The 24,658-nt window shown below is 32.3% G+C and overlaps 2 protein-coding genes across 2 annotated transcripts; both read left to right on the forward strand.

The window, feature by feature from the left end:
- On the forward strand, positions 1–14,304 carry LOC125069138 (beta-1,3-glucan-binding protein-like). Its single transcript, XM_047678520.1, has 8 exons — positions 1–202; positions 6,123–6,347; positions 7,704–7,951; positions 10,458–10,591; positions 10,983–11,149; positions 12,096–12,320; positions 13,071–13,213; positions 14,093–14,304. The coding sequence occupies exons 1-8, from the start codon at positions 79–81 to the stop codon at positions 14,273–14,275; spliced, it is 1,449 nt and encodes a 482-aa protein (XP_047534476.1). The 5' UTR covers positions 1–78; the 3' UTR covers positions 14,276–14,304.
- A 656-nt stretch (positions 14,305–14,960) lies between these two features.
- On the forward strand, positions 14,961–22,437 carry LOC125069139 (beta-1,3-glucan-binding protein 2-like). Its single transcript, XM_047678521.1, has 8 exons — positions 14,961–15,256; positions 15,789–16,001; positions 16,709–16,863; positions 17,923–18,053; positions 19,594–19,760; positions 21,102–21,326; positions 21,511–21,653; positions 22,201–22,437. Exons 1-8 carry the CDS (start codon positions 15,133–15,135, stop codon positions 22,381–22,383), a joined length of 1,341 nt encoding a protein of 446 aa, XP_047534477.1. The 5' UTR covers positions 14,961–15,132; the 3' UTR covers positions 22,384–22,437.
- The last annotated feature ends 2,221 nt before the right edge of the window (positions 22,438–24,658 follow it).

The following is a 24,658-nucleotide window of genomic DNA, read 5'->3' on the forward strand; positions in this document are numbered from 1 at the left end:
CACGCGCCGGCCAAGCGTCTCGAGTCAATCCCATTGTGTACAGTCTGCGACGAACTGTGTTGACGACTGGACGTCGCGATGGCGAAGATAACTTTATTCGTTGTTTTGTCAGCGTTATACATCATAAAGGCTCGCGCATATACAGTACCACCTGCTAAACTAGAGGCAATTTATCCTAAAGGACTCAAAGTTTCAGTCCCAGGTATGTATTTAATAATTTTATTTTAAATTTAAAAACAATAACATTGCTAGAGTACCTACGTAATTGTTTTTATGAATATTTTCAAGATGTTATTCATACATATTACTCAGTTATAGTAAAATAAAATCACATTATTAAAATATTTTATTAACCACTTCTTGTTAAACTTGTTTTGACGGTATTTGTCTTGATAAATATAATTTTTTGTTAGTTTCTTTTCGACGTGTTTGTATTATAAAATTAGATATTAAAAAGGAACGAATTTGATACATATATATTTCCTGGAATTTTAATTGCCTCTATAATGTTATTACTGCGTCACTAATATTTATATTAAAAAAATATATATTCAAAAAAAGAATTCGAAACACGTCGCAGAACACGACGTGATACAAGTGAATAGCTGACATTTACATTCATAATAACAGTCAATGGAACACGCACCAAAATGATTTTGACGTTTTCAACATTTCACGTTTGTGTTTGTGAAAGAAGTTGATATATTTGGTTTTCTTTACGGTTGTTTTGAATAAATTAGAACAAAAATGCATCTGGATCCTATAACGTAATTCCGTAGCTATACCGGTTAGAACTATTTCTCTTCAGAATTATTTCTATTAAGTATAGTCAAATAAAAATATATTATATTTAATAAAATTAGCATATCATAGTACGTGCTAATATGTTTCTTAAGCTTTTATTATTTTTTTTTATCTTACTTATTCCCAGAAGCATAAATGACCATTATACTTCATTACTGTAAACAATTTAATATCTTATAATAAATAAAAACCAATTTCAACAATAATTATTAAAGTTTTTAAATGTTATATTATGCGCATACAATGATATAATATATATATATGACGTCGACTGCGATAGAATAGCGGCACGACCCTCATCGGTAGGGGCTTCTGGTACAGGGTTCATGGCGTAGGTCTCATGCAATTAACTACAACGATACAGTATGACAATTCTTGTATTTTATGTAGATAATAAGCAACCACAAATTATAAAGTACCTACTTTATATATTATAATTATCAGAGTTGCGTGAACCAACGGTCCCGCTTGGAAGGTCCGAAATGTATCGCACTTTAAAATAAAATATAGCTTCCGACTCGCCGCTTTCAAAAGCTTTCAAAAAAGTGACTCTTTTGTCCATTCAAACAATTCCGAACACGTGACTCATTACGTCACGGCGTTCACACCCTACAGATACAACGAACTCAACTGAATTACTAATTATTCGTAATCGATGACATATATATCATATTACATATGTTTATCCAGGATAACATATTTCATTTTTTTTTTCTTAAAAAAACAACTAAGAAATATACATCATTTATATTCATTATGATGATGATGAGTTCCAAACACGACAGCCAAAGGAAACTAATCAACCACACAGGAAATTTCTAAATACACAAGTGCGTGTGCAAAAGCAAATTTGAGCTTAGGCGCAGAAACAACTACCTAAAGTGCTCTTAGAGGAGAGGCCCTTTTTTACAAAATTAGGAAGGCAGGACAAATGTGTCACCTGATGTCAAGTCGCCTATATAATGTTGGCATTCTAAGTGGGTGCCATTATTAAATATATATCTTACATATGCTACTCGGTGGATAATATTATTATAATAATATTTTACCTATATTCAGTATGTTCAAATACATTAACACTTGCTTAATATTTTGTCAATTCATTATCAATGACATTTGATGACTCGATCAAATTTTATACCGGAACAAATAATATTGTACGTTGGTTTTTTTGGTTTGGTGTACGGAGGAAAACCTATATATCAACAACTATTCAAAAGAATTCACAACTTTGCGCAATCATTTATGCTATTCCATTAATTGGTCATCTTGGTTTGAACAGAATATCTTTAAAAAAATATTCTCATTTTCCACACCTCAACGGTCAAAATCAAACTTGCAGCTTTTATACCACATCGTTAACTCATTGAGGTTTTAATGAAGCCTACTAAATAGATTCATAATAATACAGTCTCAGTTAAGGCAGAAACGGGTATAAAAAAACTATTTTATGCTAGAGCAAAATTACGAGAACTTTAACCGCGCTACCGGTTAAAAGTAGTTTTAACCGGTATAGAGTTTGGTGTTTTTTTTTAAATTAAAAATGGTTGTGTAAACGTCCAAATGGGTCTGTTGTTGTTAGCACCATCGTCACCATACATAATGCACTGCCAGCTTCATGATAAAATATGTATATTTGTTTTACGTGAACCCCAAAAATGTTCTTATTATTTCTATGATTTTTTTTGTTTCACTTATTCGAGGTTAAAATAATTTGTGAGCTATTACGATGCTAAATTGTTAATTTATAAGTGTTTAATTCACGTGATATGGTAATTAGTAAGAAAATAATTTTATGAGTATTTTAGATTATATTTGACCATCTATACATAGTGAATTAAATCACGTGATTATTGCCATATTTAAAAATTAGATTTTTATAAAACATTTGGTTGCTCAAAAAACAAAACTTTGCCATTACAGTTTGCATCATTACAATCTAACAAATATCACTCGAATTATAAGAAAATATACATAAATTTATATAATAGGTTTTTAATATCATATAAATATTTAAAAAATATAAAGTCAAAAATACATTTGTTTGTTTTAGGATGGACAAAGGCTGTATATACATAAGAGTATAATGCTTAGATTTATAACCGTGCAAAGTCTGGGCTACTTTAAAACGTAATCACATCAAACAATAGAATATCACAAATACTTTTAACATAAAACGTAATTCATAAATATATATAAAAATTAGAATAGGCCTTAGAGTTGATCCCTGTAGTACTCTCATTTTTTCACAGCAGAGTACATTTTTGTGTTCAACGAATACTCGTTGAGTTCCTTGACAATTTAAACCATCAAGATCAACAATCTATTTTTAATATCAGGATGGCAGTTTATTAAATCCTCTTTTGTTTTGTTTAAAAATTGTGCAAATTCTAGTTGGTTTTGGTAACATTGTTTTAACAATATAATTGGGGTTTCATTCTATAAGCAGTCATATCCAGGAAATATTGCATTCTTGCCAATTTGTTTCATACAATTATTTAAACGGATTTAACAATGTCAAACTGCTAACTTTGTTCCATCGTTCGTTGATATTAAAATTAACCTTGTCAAATAAGAATTCAATAGTGCTTGTAAGAGTCTACTTCAATAAAATATATTTTAATTATTTCATACACTCGGTATAAGCTTAGGTTAAATTAAAGGGAAAACGTTTTTTTTTTTTTTTACAATAAATATTTAACTTGAAATCACTATGACGTTTTTTGTTTTAGTTTTTACAAGAATTGACCTACAAATCAGTGAATTTTATCCATATTATTCCAATTTGTATATAAATTTAGATATAAGGATATAAATAGTCTTTAGTACTTAAGTTGGCAACCTAAAATACCTTCGTTTAATAAACGTATTTATTAACAAAACTTGTATTTAAAAAAAAAAACAAAACTGGCGCATTGTTTAATAAAAAAGAACGTCAATTTACCCGTGTGTGTGTTAATATAAAAAAAAACACGCGAACTGGAAAGCTTCAATAAAATCCATGTCACGAACCGTTGGGACCATATTATCTAATCTAGTATTGTTCATTGAAATTAATTTGCCTGAAATAACCTACTTAAATTGATCGTTTTTTTTTTAATTATATAATCATAATGTTTTAGGTTTATGAGCTCTAGCTTCCTCCTAGCACCACAATACGATCCTCTAGAATTTTGATGTTAGTCATGACATCATTGTTGAACACTGAGGTGCAAAGGGCGTAACATAACATATAAAATAATAATTGCGGAAGGAATTAAAAAAGTAATATTTTAAGCTACATCAATATCAATAATCGTAAGCCATTGGTGAAAAAAAAAATAAGATTTTGACATAATTAGGATCTAAGTACAGCAGTAAATTTAACAGTAAAAAAGAGTATCAGTGTCTAAATGGGTACACTAAATGGAAATTACTGAACACCTTTTGATAGAATCACAAAAAAAAAATCTTTCAATAGGTAAATGTTCCATAAAATTAACGTGGAATACAATTTTAATTAGTTTATATTAGGTAGAAAAGGACTGTAAGACATATCAACAATTCTTTCAATACACCACCAACTTTGAGAACCAAGGTGTTATGTCCTTCGTGCCTGTACACTATAGCTCACTCACAAATTAATTATATTCATCATTACCCAAAACTAACAAATATTAATTGTGAAATATGCGATGAGTAACCTACCAAGACAAGCTTACACAAAGACTTACCAACAAGTACAGATGACAAGATTTCTGTTGTTCTAATAAAATGATTCATGTCACATGACTTGATAAAATCATACATTTAAAACGATTCAAGAAAAATCTGTATTAATTTTTTTAATATATATTTTAAATAAAATATTACCTTTGGAAATAATAGACTTAGGATGGTCGCAAGTTTAAACAACGATATTCTTCCAGATTCATTTATTAACACTATTTTCACATTTATTTTACCCACTAATCCGTGTTTCACAATACATTCCGTATTCTCCGAATCTCACTATAATTCTAATTATTTTAAAAATAATTGTAATTATAACAAAACACTGCCGCCGCGTTCGATTTCTTGACATTATTTTTCTTACCGGCCAGTATCAGACATTCGGCCATTATTAATCGTGAAAAATTAAAATATTACATTAAAACATATTTTAAAAATAGTCAATCGACATATTATTAATTAAATTATAGTTATACAATGTGTAAAAAAATAACTCTAACAATAGTGACCAAACAAAAAAATCATATAAGAGTTTTTATATGCTATAGAAAGGAACTCCGAAAAGGTTTATAATTTGACAGATTATAAAAGAAATAGCTGTAACTTAGCAACCATAGGTTGATGACATAGCTTTTTTATCATCTGTAACGTTCGTTAACCCGCGAGTTAATGTTCTTATGCTCATAAACTGGTTCTTATATAAAAACATGGATATGATTATTATATGTAATTGCTGGATACAAAACTAAATATACATAGTTATATAGAGAAAAAATCTTCACGATACTTAATTTAATTTATTCAAAACCTATTAAGTCATATATACAATGAACTGTAGTTATTATTGTAAGGAAATGATAATTTTATCTAAATTTATCGTCGGATTATATGATATCATTTAGAATAATTCCCGGTTTGAAAATTGTCTTTAATATATTGCAATTTTGAACACTATTGGCGATGAACTGGCTGGCTTAATTGCTGACGTGGTATGAGGATGCTGCTTTGAGTTTTATAGTTCTTATTTGTTACTATTTTTGTTTTTAAATATTTTAAATAATAGCAGGATCTAAGTATCTGAATATTTTTTTTTATGGTATAGGTATGCGGACGGGCACATGGACCACCTGATGGTAAGTTGGTCACCACTGTCATCATAGACCTTACGCCACCAACCTTTAGAGCTAAGATGTGAGTTGAGCTCACTCACCCTACTATCGAGAACATAGTATTGCTAAGTATTACTGCTTGGCGGTATAATATATGATGATTGGGTGGTATCAACTAAGTCGGGCTTGCACAAAGCCCTAACACAAAGTAAATAATAAGTTCTTCCAAGTATATTTCAATATAAGTCCAGAATCTAGTGTATTTTTCCATCACGCAGTGTACATGTACATATACACATGTACATGTGTACATTCTGGTCACGATATAAACAGGTTTCTGATTAATTATATTTGAAAATAAAATATGCAAAGTTCGGTTATTCTTACCCTGATTTGAACCCACAATTTTATTAGTTTTATTGTAATTTATTTCACAAATTTGAATAACAAGTGACGTCACGACTATTTTTGTTAAATCTCAACTAAAAAAATTTACAGATGATGGCTTTTCACTGTTCGCCTTCCACGGGAACCTGAACCAAGAAATGGAAGGGTTAGAAGCAGGTCAATGGGCACGTGATATCACTAAGCCCAAGAATGGAACATGGATCTTCAGAGATCGTAATGCAGAACTAAAAATTGGAGACAAGATTTACTTCTGGACTTATGTGATCAAAAACGGCCTGGGTTACAGACAGGATAACGGAGAATGGACAGTGACTGGTAAGTGAATAGTAACAGCTTGTAAAAATCCCACAACTGCGGTTCGTTCTTCTTTGAAGAAGTTTTGGGATTTATTCCCACATGTTACACATGTCGCTGGTGGTACATATCTAGCAAATTTTTAATATTGGCTCTTGAATATTACGTGTGCCAGCTTAAGTACAATTTTAATAATAATTTAGGTTAAAGAATTTTCTTACTTATAAAGAACCTTACAGCTCACTTGTACAATGGGCAATACATATAACTTATATATAAAGTTGGTTTCAATGGCAGAATCTGTGGCAGAGCACGCCCATAATGACCCCAAAAACAGGGTACATAAATATGTCTCCTTAATTAATATTTTGGCAACAATAATTTAATTCAAGTAAACATTCATAATTTAAATAATCTGAGGGATTTTTTTCTTTCCTTATGTTACTTAACTAAATTCTTATAAAGATCTAATGTTACCTCTATATCCATCACGAGCATTTGCGTTAGTGCTTTTGTCGTCTTGAGGTGACAAATAAACGGACTGAGCCACTTTTGTATTTGTTACATTCGCTTTTTTTTTTAATGATACAGAGACAATTGTAGAATTAAAACTATATTTCCTTATAATAAATAAAATGGAATATGCTTTTATTTAAAATCTGTTATATTTGTTGATAAAAAAATATTTTGTGGTTTCTTAATTTCTTTGAAACCACAATAGAATTAATCTACGTATGTCGATTTATCGCGCCCAAAAAGTCCCGTTTACATAATGAGGAACGTTTTAAAGATAAGATAATGTAATTTGAAACTTATATAATTACTCAAATATGACTCAGTGTTTTAATAAGAGTAACAAAATAGTAAACAAAATAAAAATTCACGATACGATATATACAAGATTCATAGTCAAACAAAACAAAACAAATCATTACACATAATTCGAATTTATGTGATATGTTGGTAATAATTTACTACCATAAAAATAATTAACATAGAGGTCATAACATATGCGTACAGATTAGAATAGGTAGGTTAGAATAGATACTACAGAAAATTTAATTATAATAAAATATGATAAGAAATAATGACGGAGTAAAATAGTAGAAATGCTTTGGAAATGCTTTGGAGCAACAGAGATAATAGAAATAATCGTATCTGGACGAATACTGAACTACCCCTCTTGAGTAATTGAAGGTATTATCTCCGAATAGGTATTCAATTATGGACACGAGTAACTTTTATGATTCATTCACACTCAAGTGTTATGACAATATATGTGGTATATACACTTGGTACCTTGGTTGGTATTTAAAATGTAGTATATATATATAAATATATATATATATATTAACCAAATTAACCAAATATTTCCAGAATTTGTCACTGATGATGGGAGTCCGTCGCCAGCACCACCTCCCAGACCTGGACCTGGACCTGGTCCTGGACCCACTCCTGCTCCTAGCCCTGGGCCAAGTCGTCCAAAATGTGACCTTTCTGAAACTGTTGTGCAAGGCCTTAGCGAAGTCTGTCAAGGAGCACTTCTCTTTTCCGAAGATTTTAACCAACAAAATATTAAAGAATTAAGCAATTGGGATCCAGAGGTCTTGTTCCCTCAAGAACCGGTTAGTAAAAACATGTTTTGCAATGCTTAAACTTGCTTAAGAGACCACTTAAACAAGTTTAACATTTTTAGTGTTATTATTCTATAATATTGGTGGTGACTATCGTGTATGAGTAACCTTTTACCATCTGTAATAACCTATAATAAATCAGCAATTGTGTCGTACTCATAAAAACGGAATCAAATACATAATTTCTTATTTCCATGTTAGAAAGAATTTCAGAATTGTTTTTTATTGCCAAATTATAAAGGTAAAACATATTTATACATAAATTCCTTTTGAGATTCTCGATATATATATATATATATATCGTCTACGTTTAAAAATGACAAGTAACTAAGCAAATGCATCATTAACTAAATTCATCATTTAATTTGCCAGATTGGCTGATTTGCTCATTAGGGTCGTAACGCAGTCTTACTATACCTCAATAAACAGGATATCTGAAGTGATATCTGAGGTATGAGCTTCAGACCTTCTATTATAGAGAGACATAAAATATAGCATCGATAGATGACAGGCTTTTTAAAATTAAATACTAAAATTCTTGGCACAAGCACAATTTCAGATCGTTTTAGTTTTTTGTACATCAGTTGCCTTTCTTGCGTTGTTCTTAATTTATCCTAGGTGGATTTCTGGATTCCTAGGCTACTCTGGATTGTATTAGGCCCGACTCTCCGTATTGGAGATCATGTCTGTTATGAATCACCATTATAAGAAGTCCAAAATCGATTTGCTATGTATGCTTTTTCATCAGTTTCCCTAACTTTGCCGCATCACTATCTTCAATGTTACATTAAAGACTTAGTTTGTATCTTCATCCTAGAAGATCTCTTGAAGTCCTCTGTACTATATATGGAAATTGTAAACATGTTGAGAAATACGTAGAGGATATCGCAATGTTCTAAGCAGCTTGTAGAAATTGCGGCTTAATATTCATCATTAGTCCTTCAGTAACAAATACCTATAACAGAAAGCCAATGATGATTTCGACACCAAGATTCTTGGTTAATATTACTCCGCTGCATAATTGTATTAATCGCTATTGAAATTCATATTCATTAATCAATTTAAATTGAAATATTTACGATCAAGTGATCGCAACTTACTTTCTCTAAATATTTATCTTAGAGAAAAAATACATTTTCTATACAATCAAATAACTTTAAGCGGGATCTCTCGTGATACTATTTAATTCAAACAAATGTTCTATCATGTCTTTATAGATATGTGTCCGGTTAATGATTCTATTATAATACATTTGACTCTAAACTAACTTCCAATAAACATATATCTCATACTTTGATAATTATTTAGATAGTTAGGTATTCGTGCAACGCTCGTGATTTTAAAAATCGCAAAAAACAAACTTTAACTTTATTTCATTCGCTATTCGTAGCAAATATGAAATTGACGCATGTTTGCAATCCGAACGAAAATACCATTCTCTGCTACTGAAGGTATAAAAAATCTCCGATACTTACACTAACGTATCTGGGGTTGTTGTCCCTATTTCTGCCCCAGTAAATTCTTGGTAGATTGCTCGGGTTTTCATTGGATTCAATAAGTAAAATATTATCTGGCATAATAGTATTCCTGTCGTGACCTTCATGAAAATGTGCGTCGACTACGCCACTATTTTTGGTCTCCCATCTTTTATCGTATCTTGTGCAGGATCTTCCATACCATGCATATACGTACTTCTACATTTAAGAAAATATTTATGAAATCGCCTCACTGTTTCGTATTTGCAAACAAATGGAACAGAGTCTGAAGTCAGTGCTAATAATTCAGCAAAAATATTTTTTGCACAATAGGTAGGTAATGGTCACCAACGCCCTTAGGTACATTGGTATTTTAAGAAATATCACCCATTTCCTACAACTCCAATTTGCCAACAATTTTAGGAACTAGCTTTTACGTCCCTTTTGCCTAGTTACACTGAGTCAGTCACCCTTAAAAACGGAACATAACAGCACTATGTATAATCAGTGAAATGCTTGAACCGTTTATTTACTTAAACATATTCCAACAATTTATTCTATTTTTAAACATCTAAAACATAATTGCTATTTTATAATATCAATAGCAATTAAACATTAGAGTTGTTTATTTTCCTTATGTTATCAAGAAAGTACGCTTGCAAATGGTTTCCTGATCGACTTATCACTTTTGCCTTATCTTAATAAGTAAAGGGTCGACACATAGGATCATACAAGTTATTTAGTTTAGATTATTCCACCAACCTGCTCCAATGCCGGTTGGCGTATTCATATGTAGCAGGATTTCATTGACATTAGACACATGTAGGTTTCCTCACGATGTTTTCCTTCACCGCCGAGTACGAGATGAATCATAAACACAAATTAGGCACTTTAATTCAGTAGTGCTTGCCAGAGTTTGATCCTACACTTATGTGTACGCGTTCTAACCACTGGGTTACCTTGGCTCTTAAAGTTTACATACAGAAAATTTTGTAAATAATATTTATTTATTTTTATTTCAGGACTATCCGTTTAACGCTTATGTAAGTGACAATACTTTAAGTTTAGAGCACGGAAGCTTAAAAATTAAACCCGTACTTACCGAATCGCAGTTTCATGAAGGATTCTTGAACGAAAACTGGGATTTGACTAACACGTAAGCACTTACATATACTAATTGTAAAAGCTTTCAAATATATAACGCACGTAAGAGTTTATAGCTTTGGCATCAAGAAAGATCTTGAGGAACAGTGTATACTCTCTTAACTATCCATTTAAAATAGGTCTTAAATTTGTAAATTCAAATTCTGGAATCTCATATATATTTGTGCCGTGTGTTTATATGTGTGCGTTTGTATACATGTTACCCAAATTTAATTGACTGAATTCTACAAAAATATTTTTCTTACTGTTATGATTTAGCGGCTTTACTACGTGTGTTAATAAAATTCCATATTCTACCAAAATTCCTAACCATAAACCTTAGTATCAACATTTTCTGTATCTTGTCATGGCATATTCGTAATACGCAAAGTAAAAAATTTCAGGTGCACGGGAAAAGTAAGCACAAAGGAATGCTATCAAACAGCTTCAGGGGCTCAAATTCTACCTCCAGTTATAACTGGAAAGATCAACACTCGAAACCACTTCAACTTCAAATTTGGTAAAATCGAAATCCGCGCCAAATTACCCGCCGGTAGCTGGTTAATACCAGGTAATTAGCTAAAAATAATATTCTATTCTATATATCGCGAATCAGGTGGAACGATGACCTGAAGATGCCGGGACCCGGCTGTATCTGAAAGGTGCACAACCGGAACCTTTCACCTTGTTTTGAACCTTGGCAGAAGTCTATGTCCGGCTCTTGATAGATAGTTTAACTTTTTGATGACATGAATTAAAATTATAAGTTATTACCGAGATGGCCCTGTGGTTAGAACGTGTGCATCTTAACCGATGATTTTGGATTCAAACCCAGGCAGGCACCACTGAATTTTCATGTGCTTAATTTGTGTTTATAATTCATCTCGTGCTCGGCGGTGAAGGAAAACATCGTGAGGAAACCTGCATGTGTCTAAATTCAACGAAATTCTGCCACATGTGTATTCCGCCAACCCGCATTGGAGCAGCGTGGTGGAATATGCTCCAAACCTTCTCCTCAAAGGGAGAGGAGGCCTTAGCCCAGCAGTGAGAAATTAACAGGCTGCTAATGTAATGTAAAAAGTCAATTATAATTTTGTCGGGAAAAAAGGAGAGTCGCTTAGTGTTCAAAACCCTCTTTATAGTACATATGTTTGGACGTGTGATAAGTAAAATAAAATACTATAGGGTCAGAAAAACAATTACATAATAAAACAGACAAACTAATTGTTTTTCTAATTACATACATTTTATTGCTCTTGGCGTGATGTTTGGAATGCAGGTCACTTATCTATCTTTTAATTAACATGTACTGTTTGTACTCTGTCAGAGCGCTTCAATTACACAAGCGTCGAATTTCGTCTCTATTAACTTTCTAATTTACAAATCATCTTCCAATTTTTTAATTCGTTTTTGATAATTGGTTTTTGTTTTAGATTGAAAGATAAATAGTACGAAACGCTTTAGGTTCAAATATATCATCAAATTTAAAACTACAAATGTAGCGATTATCTTTTCAGAACTGAACCTGGAGCCACGTGATAATGTGTATGGGAATCAACGCTATGAATCTGGTCTTATTAGAGTCGCATATGCCAAGGGTAATCCAGCATTTGCCAAGAAGTTAAGCGCTGGACCAATTTTATCTGACACTGATCCTTACAGAACGTTTCTTTTAAAGGAAGCCCTTGGTATTAACAGCTGGAACAAAGACTTTCATACTTACACTTTAATTTGGAAACCAAGTAAGTAATAGATACCTAATTTTACATTAATAGGTTAGAGATAAGACTGCAGATTCCGAGGTCTTGGGATCAAGCCCATTGACGGACTGATCAAAAAACTATTCGTTTGATTTGTCTAGAAAAAAACTACTACTTCCAAACAATTTCGAACAATTCTACTATTTTATTTAAAAAAAAAATACTTTCTATTCATTTTTTTTTACAATTAAGTCAGAGTTGCATTAAAAAACCGCTCGATATATATTTTAACGCACATACAATATATTAATTCGAAATTTCAATTTCTTCGACCCTGACGAAACAAAATCTTATCTATTTTATCTATACATATAATAAAATCGTAATTGATCGAAATTGACACATTTAAGATCATCAAAAATATGATTTTTAAAATTTTTGTCAGTTTTTCTCAGAAAAAGCTAAACCGATTTAGATGTGATATTTGAGAAAAAATAATACTGGAGGTATCTATTAACATAATAGATTTTTAGAATTTTTGTCTTTTTATCTGTTCGTTTTTACTGCTAATCTCGGAATGGGCTTAACCGATTTGTATGCGGTTTACACCGATTTACTGTAGTAACATTGCGGTAACATAAGCGTTGTTTTATTGTTTTATTAAAATCGGGATATTATGGAACCAGGACTGATGCGGTTGAAAGTAGATTTAAAAAACCGATAAGCAAATATTACTCAAAATAAAAATAGTAATATCAATCAGTAATCACTAATCGTATCTTAATTTTCCAGACGGTATCGAACTTTTTGTGGATGGTAAAAAATATGGCGAAGTGAATCCAGGGGAAGGTTTCTACTCTAGTGGTAGAGACTATGCTGTACCACATGCATCTATTTGGCTAAAAGGAACCGTAATGGCACCTCTCGATCAATTGGTAAATTTTATATACTTCTAAATCAATATTATTTTGGCTTATGGTTAAATGTAAAATTAATTTTTGACTGCAGGCCGTGAGGCATAGGATTCAAATACCAGATCGAGCCAGTAAAAAGTTGCGGAGTTTTTCTCAAACAAAGTTCGCAAATTTCGTTAAGTAGTCGTAAATTTGGTAATATTTGCATTCTCAATCCTCGAAAAGTACGTGAAATCGTTGTTCCTACCCATTGGCTCTGATTTTGAGAGTGAAGTAAATAAGAAAAGAGTGCACGTCTTTTGCAACATTATATACTCTACTGCTAGTCTAGTTTTAGTTTACATTGAGAATCAATGGCCTTTTTTTTCTCGCTGGGAAAACGCGTTACGCGCTTCCCCTACGTGATGGAAAGTGGGGGGGGGTGTGGTATGGTGTGTGGATCACGGAGCGGGGAAGAATCAATGGCCTAAATCTATCACATTAATAATTTTATTCGATTAATCAGTCTATTTTTCTGCAAAAATATTGTTATAAAAAATAGAAAGCGTTATAATTTACAATTCCAAATGACTTAACTCTAGATAATATCGTATCCGTTAAGATAATTATAAAGCAAGTGGATTATGTTGAATACGAATCTTTTACTCTACATTCATTGTCCTAGAGATTAGAATACGTGATCGTGAATTAAAAGCTCATCAAGTGATTGCTTAAATTATCTTTATAATAATTATTAATTTCCTGTATAGAGGGGGTGAAGTTAAATGTCAGATGGAATCCTTTATGTATCACTAATCCTGTATAATTCATCGTGTATATATTTCCACAAACGGGAGGGGAGGATTTTTCAATGGAATTTTACTCGCCTTACTGTTTATTTATACCATGTATTATTTTCAGTTCTACATATCCCTTGGCGTGCGTGTTGGAGGTATACACGACTTCCCCGACAGTCCTGACAAACCCTGGAAGAATCGTAACAGCAAAGCCCTCTTTAAGTTCTGGGAGAGTAAAGATTCCTGGTTCCCAACTTGGTTCGCGCCTGAAATGATGGTGGACTCCGTCAAAGTTTTTGCTTTGTAATTTGTAAATATAATAGACATTAATTGTAATACACTGTTTAATTATTTATGTTTCTCTATATCGAATTCAAGTTGATATCGGCGTTTCAATAAGGGAGATAATATAAGTATCTCGGTTGACATAAGATGTTTAAGGAACCTGGACCAATCGTCTAAACGAAACTGACACAATAAATAACAATGGCTAATATCTGCGCTTTTCGCTAACAATGATTTTAAATAAATACTTTCTTGAGTAAAACCTTAGTTCCTCAGATACGTTTACATTCTGGTCACTGGCTTCAAATTGAACGTTTCGCTGATTTAGTCGTCGATAATTGTAGGTTTCATATCCAGCGTATTCTGGACAGTGTCCGTCTACACACTAATGTGATGGCACATCTGGGTCACAGTTATTGTTATATCAAGGGAACCTAACATCTCGTACACTCCAACTTGGTAAATTGAATAGTAAATGTAAATTATCATGATTTCATTGTGAACTAATGATCACAGAATCAGAAGTATTAAAAAAAAAAAACAAACGATAATTACCAGAGCTGCCTTTTATCCTATAATAACCCAAACTTCAAAATTCATTAATAAGATAAAAAAATGCAATAAATAAGAAATTTATATATAAATATATATCTATTTTTATAACATGTTTGCAGATTAAAAAAAAAAACTGGAAACCCTAAAACCAGAATATTTATTTAGTTGATCTCAGAATGTTTCATTTCATTAAATGAAACACTGCCGGTTCGTTATGTATGATAACTACTATCAGTATGAAACAATAGGGCGGTCATCCTATCCTCAAGTCAATCCTAACCTCAGTCCTCCTAAACGGGTCTTTTGAGATAGACGTAACGCATCATGGGATGGCAAATGTTTTCGTTAATTATTTTCACGTCTCTGTGCTTCGGGTTTGTGATGAGTAATCTACCACCTTTAACAATTGAAGCAATCAGTCCAAGAGGGATAAAAATTAAAATGCCAGGTAGGCAACATTTTTGTCAAACTTGTCTTCATTTTCCTTTTTACTCTTCTTGACATGAAAAACTACGTAATAATTATGTGGCTTCATTAACAATTTTCTTAAATAAATACAGAATATTATATTCGGCTTATCAACAAAATATGTCGTGTAAAATTGCGAAGTTAGGTACATATATTTAGTATTATTATTAGGTATAATTATTGAGATATTTTTTTTTAAATAAAGCTCTTACTATAAAAATATCAATTGTAAGATATTTGAAAATAAACAACCTAAATTTTTTTTGAATAATATTCAATAAAATTATTCATAAATTTTAGTAGACCATGTTAATACATGGTCTTATCATCTAAATATAAACATTAAAAGATAGATAAGAAGATAGATAGAAGATAAATAAGATATGCAGATAGCCTTCACAGCACCAATAGATATAGCTAGGTCGGTTCTATTCCAAATTGTAGCCATCGACAGATGTGTAAATTTTTAGTTTAAGTAGTTACAATTTATTTAAATCCTATTAAAATTTTAGATGATGGTTTTTCATTATTTACGATGACTGCTAGTCTCAGACGGGGCCTTCACACGACGCAGTGGAAAATAACAATACCATCGGCGAAAAATGGATATTGGACTTCTGTAGATCGAAATATCGATTTACGCTTAGGAGACGTTGTATATTGCAATATAATAGCTTACAAACAAAATATTCAATTCCAAGAAAATAAAATATGGACTGTTCGTGGCAAGTATCCAAGGATATAGTATATATAATTTACAATTTTTCCTCAATCTCTTACGTCATAGATATAATTAAAATACCAATAATTGTAAATTAAAATATCAGTTTTTATCAAAATTACAAATTGAGCCGAAACAAAAAAGGATTTTACAACTTTTTTACATAAAATCGGTAGTACGTGATGGCCAAATGGAACACCTGATCACCACGGCCCATAAAAATTTTGCACCTTAAGATCCCTGGTGGGTTGGAACAATTCACGTCTTACATCGCCAATGCGCCACTAAGACATTATGTCCTTTGTGTCTATAGTTACACAGGCTCACTTATCCTTCAAATCGCAACAATACTAAGTGTTGTTTGGCGCACCTACGCAGACATACATTACATTTTACATTAGCAGCCTGTAAACTCCCCCTGCTAGGCTGAGGCCTCCTCTCCCTCAAAGGAGAAAGTTTGGAGCATATTCCACCACGCTCCAATGCGGGTCGATGGAATACACATGTGGCAGAATTTCGTTGAAATTAGACACATGCAGGTTTCCTCACGATATACGACAGGCTTGCACAAAGCCCTAGTAAACTGATTTTATATGAACTTTGAAGAATCTGTAAAGTATTAACATTCACAATGTTCCTTATTAATTTACTGTTATCAATAGCTCTACTACATTTTTCCTCGTTACTGTTAATTATTAACTTTTTGTGTAGAATTGGTGCCGGATTCAGAATATATAAATTGTGTAATCTCCGAAACACGTACGCCATGTTCCAATCAAATTTGTAAAAACACTTTGATCTACAGCGACGAATTCAATAACGATAAGTTGATGTGGAAAAAGGAGGTCATGTTTCCACAGGGGCCTGTAAGTCTTATATTTAATTACAAAATAAGATATTTATTATTAATAAAATAATTAATTAAATACGCACATCTTATTAATTAAACTTTTAAAAAATATAAAATATGGACGTCAATTACAGCGTGGAAACCGTTTCTCCTCATGCTACAGTCTCAGTAGTGATGTTCCTTAGGGTAGTGTTCTCTGTGATCTTTTATTTTCTATCCTCATCAACATTCTTCCTTTGATTGATGTGATGATTTGCAAATCTATTTTACTAGCCAGTTTAGTAGATGCTATATCTAGATTAATCGGAACCTCAATATTATTACTGACTAGGACAAGTAATTTAGATTATCCAAAATGTTAGCAAGTCAACAAGAGTCTAGCTATAAAGGCCCTTTGAACGCCTCTCGTTTCTCTCTCAATATTGTTAGTCTTAAGTTTTTATTTTTATCTCGTTTTTATTTTGTGTGTGCAATAAATGTGTGTGTTATTATTATTACGAGATGACCCACATAGATTGTCAATTTTCTCAAGTGACAAATAATATTTTTTAGCTATAATAATATTAAGTTGCCATTCGTCTTTAATGTATATTGTTATTCTTATACATTAATATTCAAAATACTATCTCCTATACCATTGAATGTAACACAAATCAACTTAGTTTTCATACCTGTTGATGATCAATTGAAAGATATATCTTTACACATATATATATATATATATATATATATATATATATATATATATATATATATATATATATATATATATATATCATATACACTTATGTAGAAGTTATGATTGTACTTAATCGATCGCCACAGTTTTTCTATAAATTCAATTTATTATTTCAACTGTAATCATTACCAAAGATCAAAAAACAAATCGCGGCGAAACATAGAAGTTTCAGAATAAATTGTTATTCATGACGAAAGTGGAACGATATAGTTTATCTAGTCGTTTGTCCTTCGATTTCAAAGAATCTCAGGACTTTCGTCCAGCTGTGGAATGTTTTACATTCTATTACTTCTGGATCTTTATTTTATTCTAAATATTAACTTTTTTATTTAAAAGGACTATCCGTTTAACGCCTACGAAACTAAAGCGATACGTGTTGAAAATGGAACACTAATTATAAAACCCGAAATTTCTATATACGCCAGAAGAGAAAATGCCGAGTACAGTCAGTGGGACCTGGGCAGTTCGTAAGTACACGTTCTAATCTATTTACGCAAATTTTTTTTATTAAATTATTACTATAATATGTTAATAAAATAAGTTTGATAGATAACTAAGCTTATTTAATTAAAGTATATTTAGTCCTAGTGATTTGAAATGTCTTAAAGCCAATTTTAAATATCGTGAATGTGATGAATGCCCCACAGGATCGATATGTCACTTTTCACTATTATCTCTTAGTCCTTAATATTTTTAGCGAATAAAAGGCAGTAACTGCTATAAATATCGATTACAAAAATCATTATCAAAGATCATTATTAAGTTATTGTTGCGAACGGGGCTTTGACTAGTGGTGAGGTACTCTTTAGCTGGTATAAATTTTTTTAGAAATATTAGTTAATTTTTTTAAATTCTAATTTGAATTACGCATTCCATCGTTCCATCGACTGTTATATATGTTATATTTTCTGTTTCTCATCACTAGCAAAGAGATCAAGCTAACTTGAACAGAGTTTAACGTCTCAAATATGTTTTCTTATATATAAAATATTTCTAATACTGTCTAATCTTAACGCAAACATAATCTTTATTGTTTATTATAATTCAGTTTCTCTAAAGTTTTTAACATTTTCACAACCCTATCAAAAAAATAACAAATCTTACAATCGAAACAAATGTTAACCGTTCACCAAATTGATACAAGCGATGACAGATTCCATACTAATAAACTGTTCAGCTCGTTTATTTACCAAAGTTTAGATCAAGTTTTTGACCGACGAGAACCTATATCACCAGTAAAACTGTGTCTAGTAGTTCTCTAGTGATTTAGTCATAATTAAGGTGACTTGAAGGTTATTGTCGGTCAGGGTTTATTCTGTGCAGGCTGAGACAAATATATATATATATTTGTAAAATGAAAAAAAATATCCAAACAAGAATTACGCCAACGTGGGGTTTACTATTGCGTGCGGCAATCGTCTTAAAAAATGGCATTTACGCGATTATGTGTCAGCAGTAATAATAACAAAATAATATTATTTATATAAATTTAAATTGAATATGTATATATCCTTTTATTTAAGAACTTTCCTGTTTGTTCCACTTATTAGTACAATGTTGTCGCGGTGTTGGCACACGAAACGTAGATAACATTTACGGATAACATTTAAGGATACGCGTATCAAAATAGCGTATGATCGTAAATCGGTTTACAAAATTATACGTATAAAATAACAAGAGAGTTCTTACAGAAAAACACTGCTGGTATTTAAGGGAGCCGAGTAGAGTATGGTGACGATGTTGATGATGTCGTCCTGACCTATTTCGCCCTCGGCGCCCAGTCTCAAGAAAGACCAGCTAACGAGGCAGGAAATAGAATAATATAATAAATAAGTGTGTGACCAAACACAGATGCACTATCAAATTCTTCACTCTTATAAACCGATGGAACGGCTTCATGTGTTTTCCCTGGGGTTTTAGTCCACTAACTCCGCATCCGCATCCATATCTAGCCTCTAGACCAACGAGGTCACGAGTATGGTATTGATATGATTAAAATATTTTCAGGTGCACAGGTGAACTTGGCACTAGAGAGTGTATTCAAACGTCGTCTGGCGCTCAAATCCTCCCACCAATTACAAGTGGGAAAATATCCACAAAAGGTTTATTTAGTTTTAAATTTGGCCGAATTGATGTGCGCGCTAAGCTACCAGTTGGAGATTGGTTGATACCGGGTAAAATATTTTAATTGATATATAAATAGTTATTTATAACTGCTGCAGTTATTATTTCTATTTAGCTAATATATGTTTTTTTCAACTACGGTCTAAGATAAACTAATTTAATGACTACAATATTTATGATATTTATTACAATGAAATATTATAATTTTTAATTTCATTAACGGATTAAAGTCTTCTGGATCTAGGTTAAAAATGGGTGTTCGACAAGGATCGATTTTGGGTCCCTTTCTAATTCTTGATTATAAAAATGATCTTCCTTTCTATATTAAAGGTATTTGTGATATAGTGTTGTTTGCTGACGATACTGATTTTTATATTTTTAAGGTAGACAGGAAAAAAACTGACTATGACGATGAGATCGGTGCATTATCACAGATGCACGATTGGTTTACAGTAAATAATTTAGTTTTGAATACTCAAAAAACAAAATGTGTAGTTTATACCCTACCCAATCTTGGAAAGCAAAATTATAATATATCTTTAAATGGTGGCCGTCTTGATGTAGCCGATACTACGGTTTTTTTGGGAATAGCATTGGATTCCAAACTTCAGTGGAGTCCTCATTTATCGTCCCTGACAGGAAGACTCAGCTCTGCAGCATGCGGGGTTAGAAAAGTTAGACAACTAACTGATATTGATACCGCTCGTCTAGTATATTTTGGTTATTTTCACAATATTGTCATATGGCATATTACTTTGGGGTAATCTTGGAGCTAGAGACTCTCTTCGGGATGTTTTTAACAAAGTAGGAACACTCACTGTTGTATCACAATATATTTACAACAATATTATGTATACTCACAGTAGCATTGATCACTTTGATAAGATCAGTGATGATCATTGTATGTGCACAAGAAGTAAGGATAAGCTTAGAACGCCAAGTTTCCGCAACTCGCAACTCCGCAAAGTCTATAAATCATTCGTAGGGCAAGGTATCCGCTTCCATAATAAAATTCCGCAGACATTTTTAATTTTGTCGATTCATAAATTCAAGTCAATTGTAAAAAAATACATTGGTAAAGAGGGCATATTATCCGATACAAGATTGTATTGATGATAAAAAGCGTGGAGTTAATGCTTGTTGATTTCCAGACTGGAGACATAACATACATATATAATTGTATTTAACTAACATGACTGTATTTTTAGATGTTGAAAAAGAGTAACTACTGAGTTTCTTGCCGGTTCTCCTCGGTAGAATCTACATTTCGAACCGGTGGTAGCTTTACTTTAAATAGTTTGTTAAATGACGAATCAAAAGTGCTTGTAACAGCCTACTTGAATAAAGTATATTTTGATTTGATTTGATTTGAATACCTTAATCATTTTTAGAAATCAATCTGGAACCTTTAAATCATGAGTACGGAAAAGATCACTATGCGTCAGGGCTACTGCGAATTGCCTATGTTAAAGGAAACCAGGAATTTTCTAAAGAACTCTATGGGGGACCAATTGTATTCGATAGTGAGCCTTTGAGATCGATATTTTTGACAAAACACTACAGTTCTGTTCATTGGAATAATGATTTTCATGTTTACTCATTAATTTGGAAGCCTGGTAAGATATATGCTTAAATTAGCGTTAAGCCCAGCCAGTCTGGGTACCACCTCACATTTTCAACCACCCGTAGCATGCTCGTTACTAAGTTCTGACTCTTGCATTTGTTAAATAACAAAATTGTTTTTTATATATGCTATGGTTATTTAATCGAAAATTAATTATTTCCTAATTTATCATACAGATGGTTTTCAACTATTAGTGGATGATTTACCTTATGGCACATTTATTAAAAGTACTGATCTTGATGAATACCTCATTTCCGAATTGCCGCCGCAATCAGAGAGCTGGGCAAGAGGAACCCCTATAGCACCTTTGGATCAATTGGTAAGCTCTTAATATATTCTGAACGTTCTAACTCAACGAATAACATCGTAAGTGTTGCATTCACCTTACAATGTAATCTTCGTTGAAAAATATATTTTTAATAAGTAATATTATAATTTTATGTCCACAAATTATATCTATTATATCCCGTTCAATAAGAAATGTACAAAAAAAATGCATATAACACAATAGAAAGTCTATACTATTTTGCAATGGTGACCTGCTCGTGGCTTGCTCAGTAGTTCACTTTGTGTGTAGTAAGTTACTGCCTATAAATGTTCCATGGCTGGGAAAGGAATCCTTATTCCGTTACCTTTTTGAGGAGATGGTGGTGTGTAGGCACCAACTAAATAACATATTTTAGTGTCAAAACCTCTCAAATCGAAAGGTGAGTTAACCAATGATATTATAGAAACTAGGGACATGGCAACGGCTTTGTATGATGCAGTTAACATTTCTTACAATACTGCATACCCTTATGTGACCATCTAACCCGTCTGTGTTTCTATATATAATAATGCAAAAAAATCTTTTTCTTTTCTATCAGTTCTACATATCACTCGGAGTACGTGTCGGTGGAATCAACGACTTCACTGATAGCCCACTCAAGCCCTGGAAGAATAGTAACAGCAAAGCTATGTACAAATTTTGGCAATCTACACTCTCGTGGCGCCCAACATGGACTTCGCCAGAATTGGTCGTGGACTACGTCCGTGTATACTCTTTGTGAATTTTAATTATATGTGTTTAAATTGTGTAAAATTATTTTGTTTATTTTCCTTGACTAATAACTACAGTGGAGACAAAACTACTACTGAGTTGAATAATTTAACAGAAATCAAACGTGTTTATCATTAAAAAAATATCTTGTAAACTCGATTAGCTGACTTTGATATAATTGGCACAGCGTTAAATTTGATTAATATTTTTCTGGTTTTAGAGAACAAGGCAAAACATAGAGCTTTCTTTCTTAGTCAAATATTTTATGTTACAAATACCTTTTAGAACTTAATATATCATGTAGAATTACTAAGGGTTATAATTTATAAATAATATATGTTCCTTTCAATTCCCTAACCTCGGAGAGCATATAAGACCTTTGTTTCGTTGCTGCATCTTGAACTTTGACGTCCTAAATATTCCTCAGCTTTGTCAGTTATCCTCTTATGAGCTGTAATGCTTATTCATATATTATAACATATTTAGTTTATTCATTAAAAATAGGTAGGCAGACTGGCAATTAGGTCAGGTAGCCAGGAAATAACTGGGTGTTGGTAAGTGGTCACCACTAACTATTGAGACATAGGACACCTTTCAGACCAGAACGGTACCAAATATAGCTGTTTGGCTATATATAATCGCTCTTATAAGATGAGCGAAAAAAACAGTTTAAGCTCAAGCCTTTAAGTCTTTAAGGTCATCGAATGGGATTCAACATTTTTTTTTATGTCATTGGATGGCGGACGAGCATATGGGCCACCCGATGATAAGTGGTCACCACCACCCATAGACAAAGGCGCTGTAAGAAACATTAACCATTCCTTACATCACCTATGCGCCACCAACCTTGGGAACTAAGATGTTATGTCCCTTGTGCCTGTGATTACACTGGCTCACTCATCTTTCCAACCGGAACACAACAATACAGTGTGCTGTTATTTGGTGGTAGAATATCTGATGAGTGGGTGGTACCTACCCAGACGGGTTTGCACAAAGCCCTACCACCAAGTAAATGTAAATTAAATTATAAATATAATTTAAACATAAGTATTTTCTCTTTACTTCGCAATGTTATTTAAATAGTTTTCAAATACTCCAAGGCCTCTGACAAAGAGACGACGATGTTGATGACCTGAAGATTGATTTTGACCGCGACGGTTTATCTCAAGGAAGACTGTCCGTCATTATCATACACAGGAAAATATATAAAGATATTTTTAAATTAAATTATAGTGTATCAGATCATAAAATTCAACCGACCTGCCAACAAGAAACCGATTGAAGTATAAGCCTATATATTGTTAATTATAATTAATGGCAACAATAAAATGCCATTGGCGTTACACATATTTTTCAAGAAATATTTTGTCGTCACGGCGTGTAAACTATTTTTACGTCTGCGGTATACCAATAGATATACCATGCTTCACATAGCATATTGTATAAATCACATATAACGATTATCTAAATGAAATTCAGTAATCACTCAATTAATTAATTTATCAGAGATGTTAAATACATAATAATAGACTTGACCAATGGATTATTTTTAAATAATGATAAGAAATGAAAGTCTGCTCAGGGGCAGCACAAGTTAATATGGTGCTTTTGTTTTCACTATAATGTTTCAAAATATAACGTAACTTAAGCTTAACCAATGATTTCGGGTTCGAGCCCAGGCAAGCACCACTGAATTTTTATGTGCTTAATTTGTATTTATAATTCATCTCGTGCTCGTGGCGGTGAAGGAAAACATCGCGATGAAACCTGCGTCTAATTTCAACGAAATGTCACATGTGTATCCACCAAACCGCATTGGAGCAGCGTGTTGGAATATTCTCTAAACCTTCTCCTCAAAGGGAGAGAAGGCCTTAGCCCAGCAGTGGAAAATTTACAGGCTGTTAATGTAATGTAATGTAAAGACCAAAAACATTAAATTTTGACTTTTAAGTGGTGTTTAAATAAAGTTGTTTCCATCTCCCATAGATACTGGCCCTTTAAACATTCCTTACGTTGCCAATGCGCCCACCGACTTTGGGATTTGAGTTGCTATGTCCCTTGTACCTGTAACTACACTAGCTCTCTCACCCTTGAAACCGGAACCCAATGAACTACAAATACTAAAAACAGCTGTTTGCCGTTATAATGTGTGATAAGTGTTTGTGACATACGGGCTTACACAAAGGTCTACTAACAATTGATAAAATTAATCCTTACAATTGTTGTTTAGTTTTTAAGTTTAGCTAGTATAAGTCAGTAAAAGCTCAAATCTATCAGCCTTCTCG

This window comes from Vanessa atalanta, chromosome 15, assembly GCF_905147765.1.
Source record: "Vanessa atalanta chromosome 15, ilVanAtal1.2, whole genome shotgun sequence".
Lineage (NCBI taxonomy): Eukaryota > Metazoa > Arthropoda > Insecta > Lepidoptera > Nymphalidae > Vanessa > Vanessa atalanta.

What these genes read in the sequence shown, in the direction of transcription:
- LOC125069138 (XM_047678520.1), top strand. Translation starts at nt 79, where the DNA reads ATGGCGAAGATAACTTTATTCGTTGTTTTGTCAGCGTTATACATCATA. An exon ending in TCTTGTTCCCTCAAGAACCG is followed by an intron (nt 7,952 to 10,457) that starts GTTAGTAAAAAC and finishes TTTTTATTTCAG; the next exon opens with GACTATCCGTTTAACGCTTA. An exon ending in AACTGGGATTTGACTAACAC is followed by an intron (nt 10,592 to 10,982) that starts GTAAGCACTTAC and finishes AAAAAATTTCAG; the next exon opens with GTGCACGGGAAAAGTAAGCA.
- LOC125069139 (XM_047678521.1), top strand. Translation starts at nt 15,133, where the DNA reads ATGGGATGGCAAATGTTTTCGTTAATTATTTTCACGTCTCTGTGCTTC. An exon ending in GATAAAAATTAAAATGCCAG is followed by an intron (nt 15,257 to 15,788) that starts GTAGGCAACATT and finishes TTAAAATTTTAG; the next exon opens with ATGATGGTTTTTCATTATTT. An exon ending in TCATGTTTCCACAGGGGCCT is followed by an intron (nt 16,864 to 17,922) that starts GTAAGTCTTATA and finishes TTTATTTAAAAG; the next exon opens with GACTATCCGTTTAACGCCTA.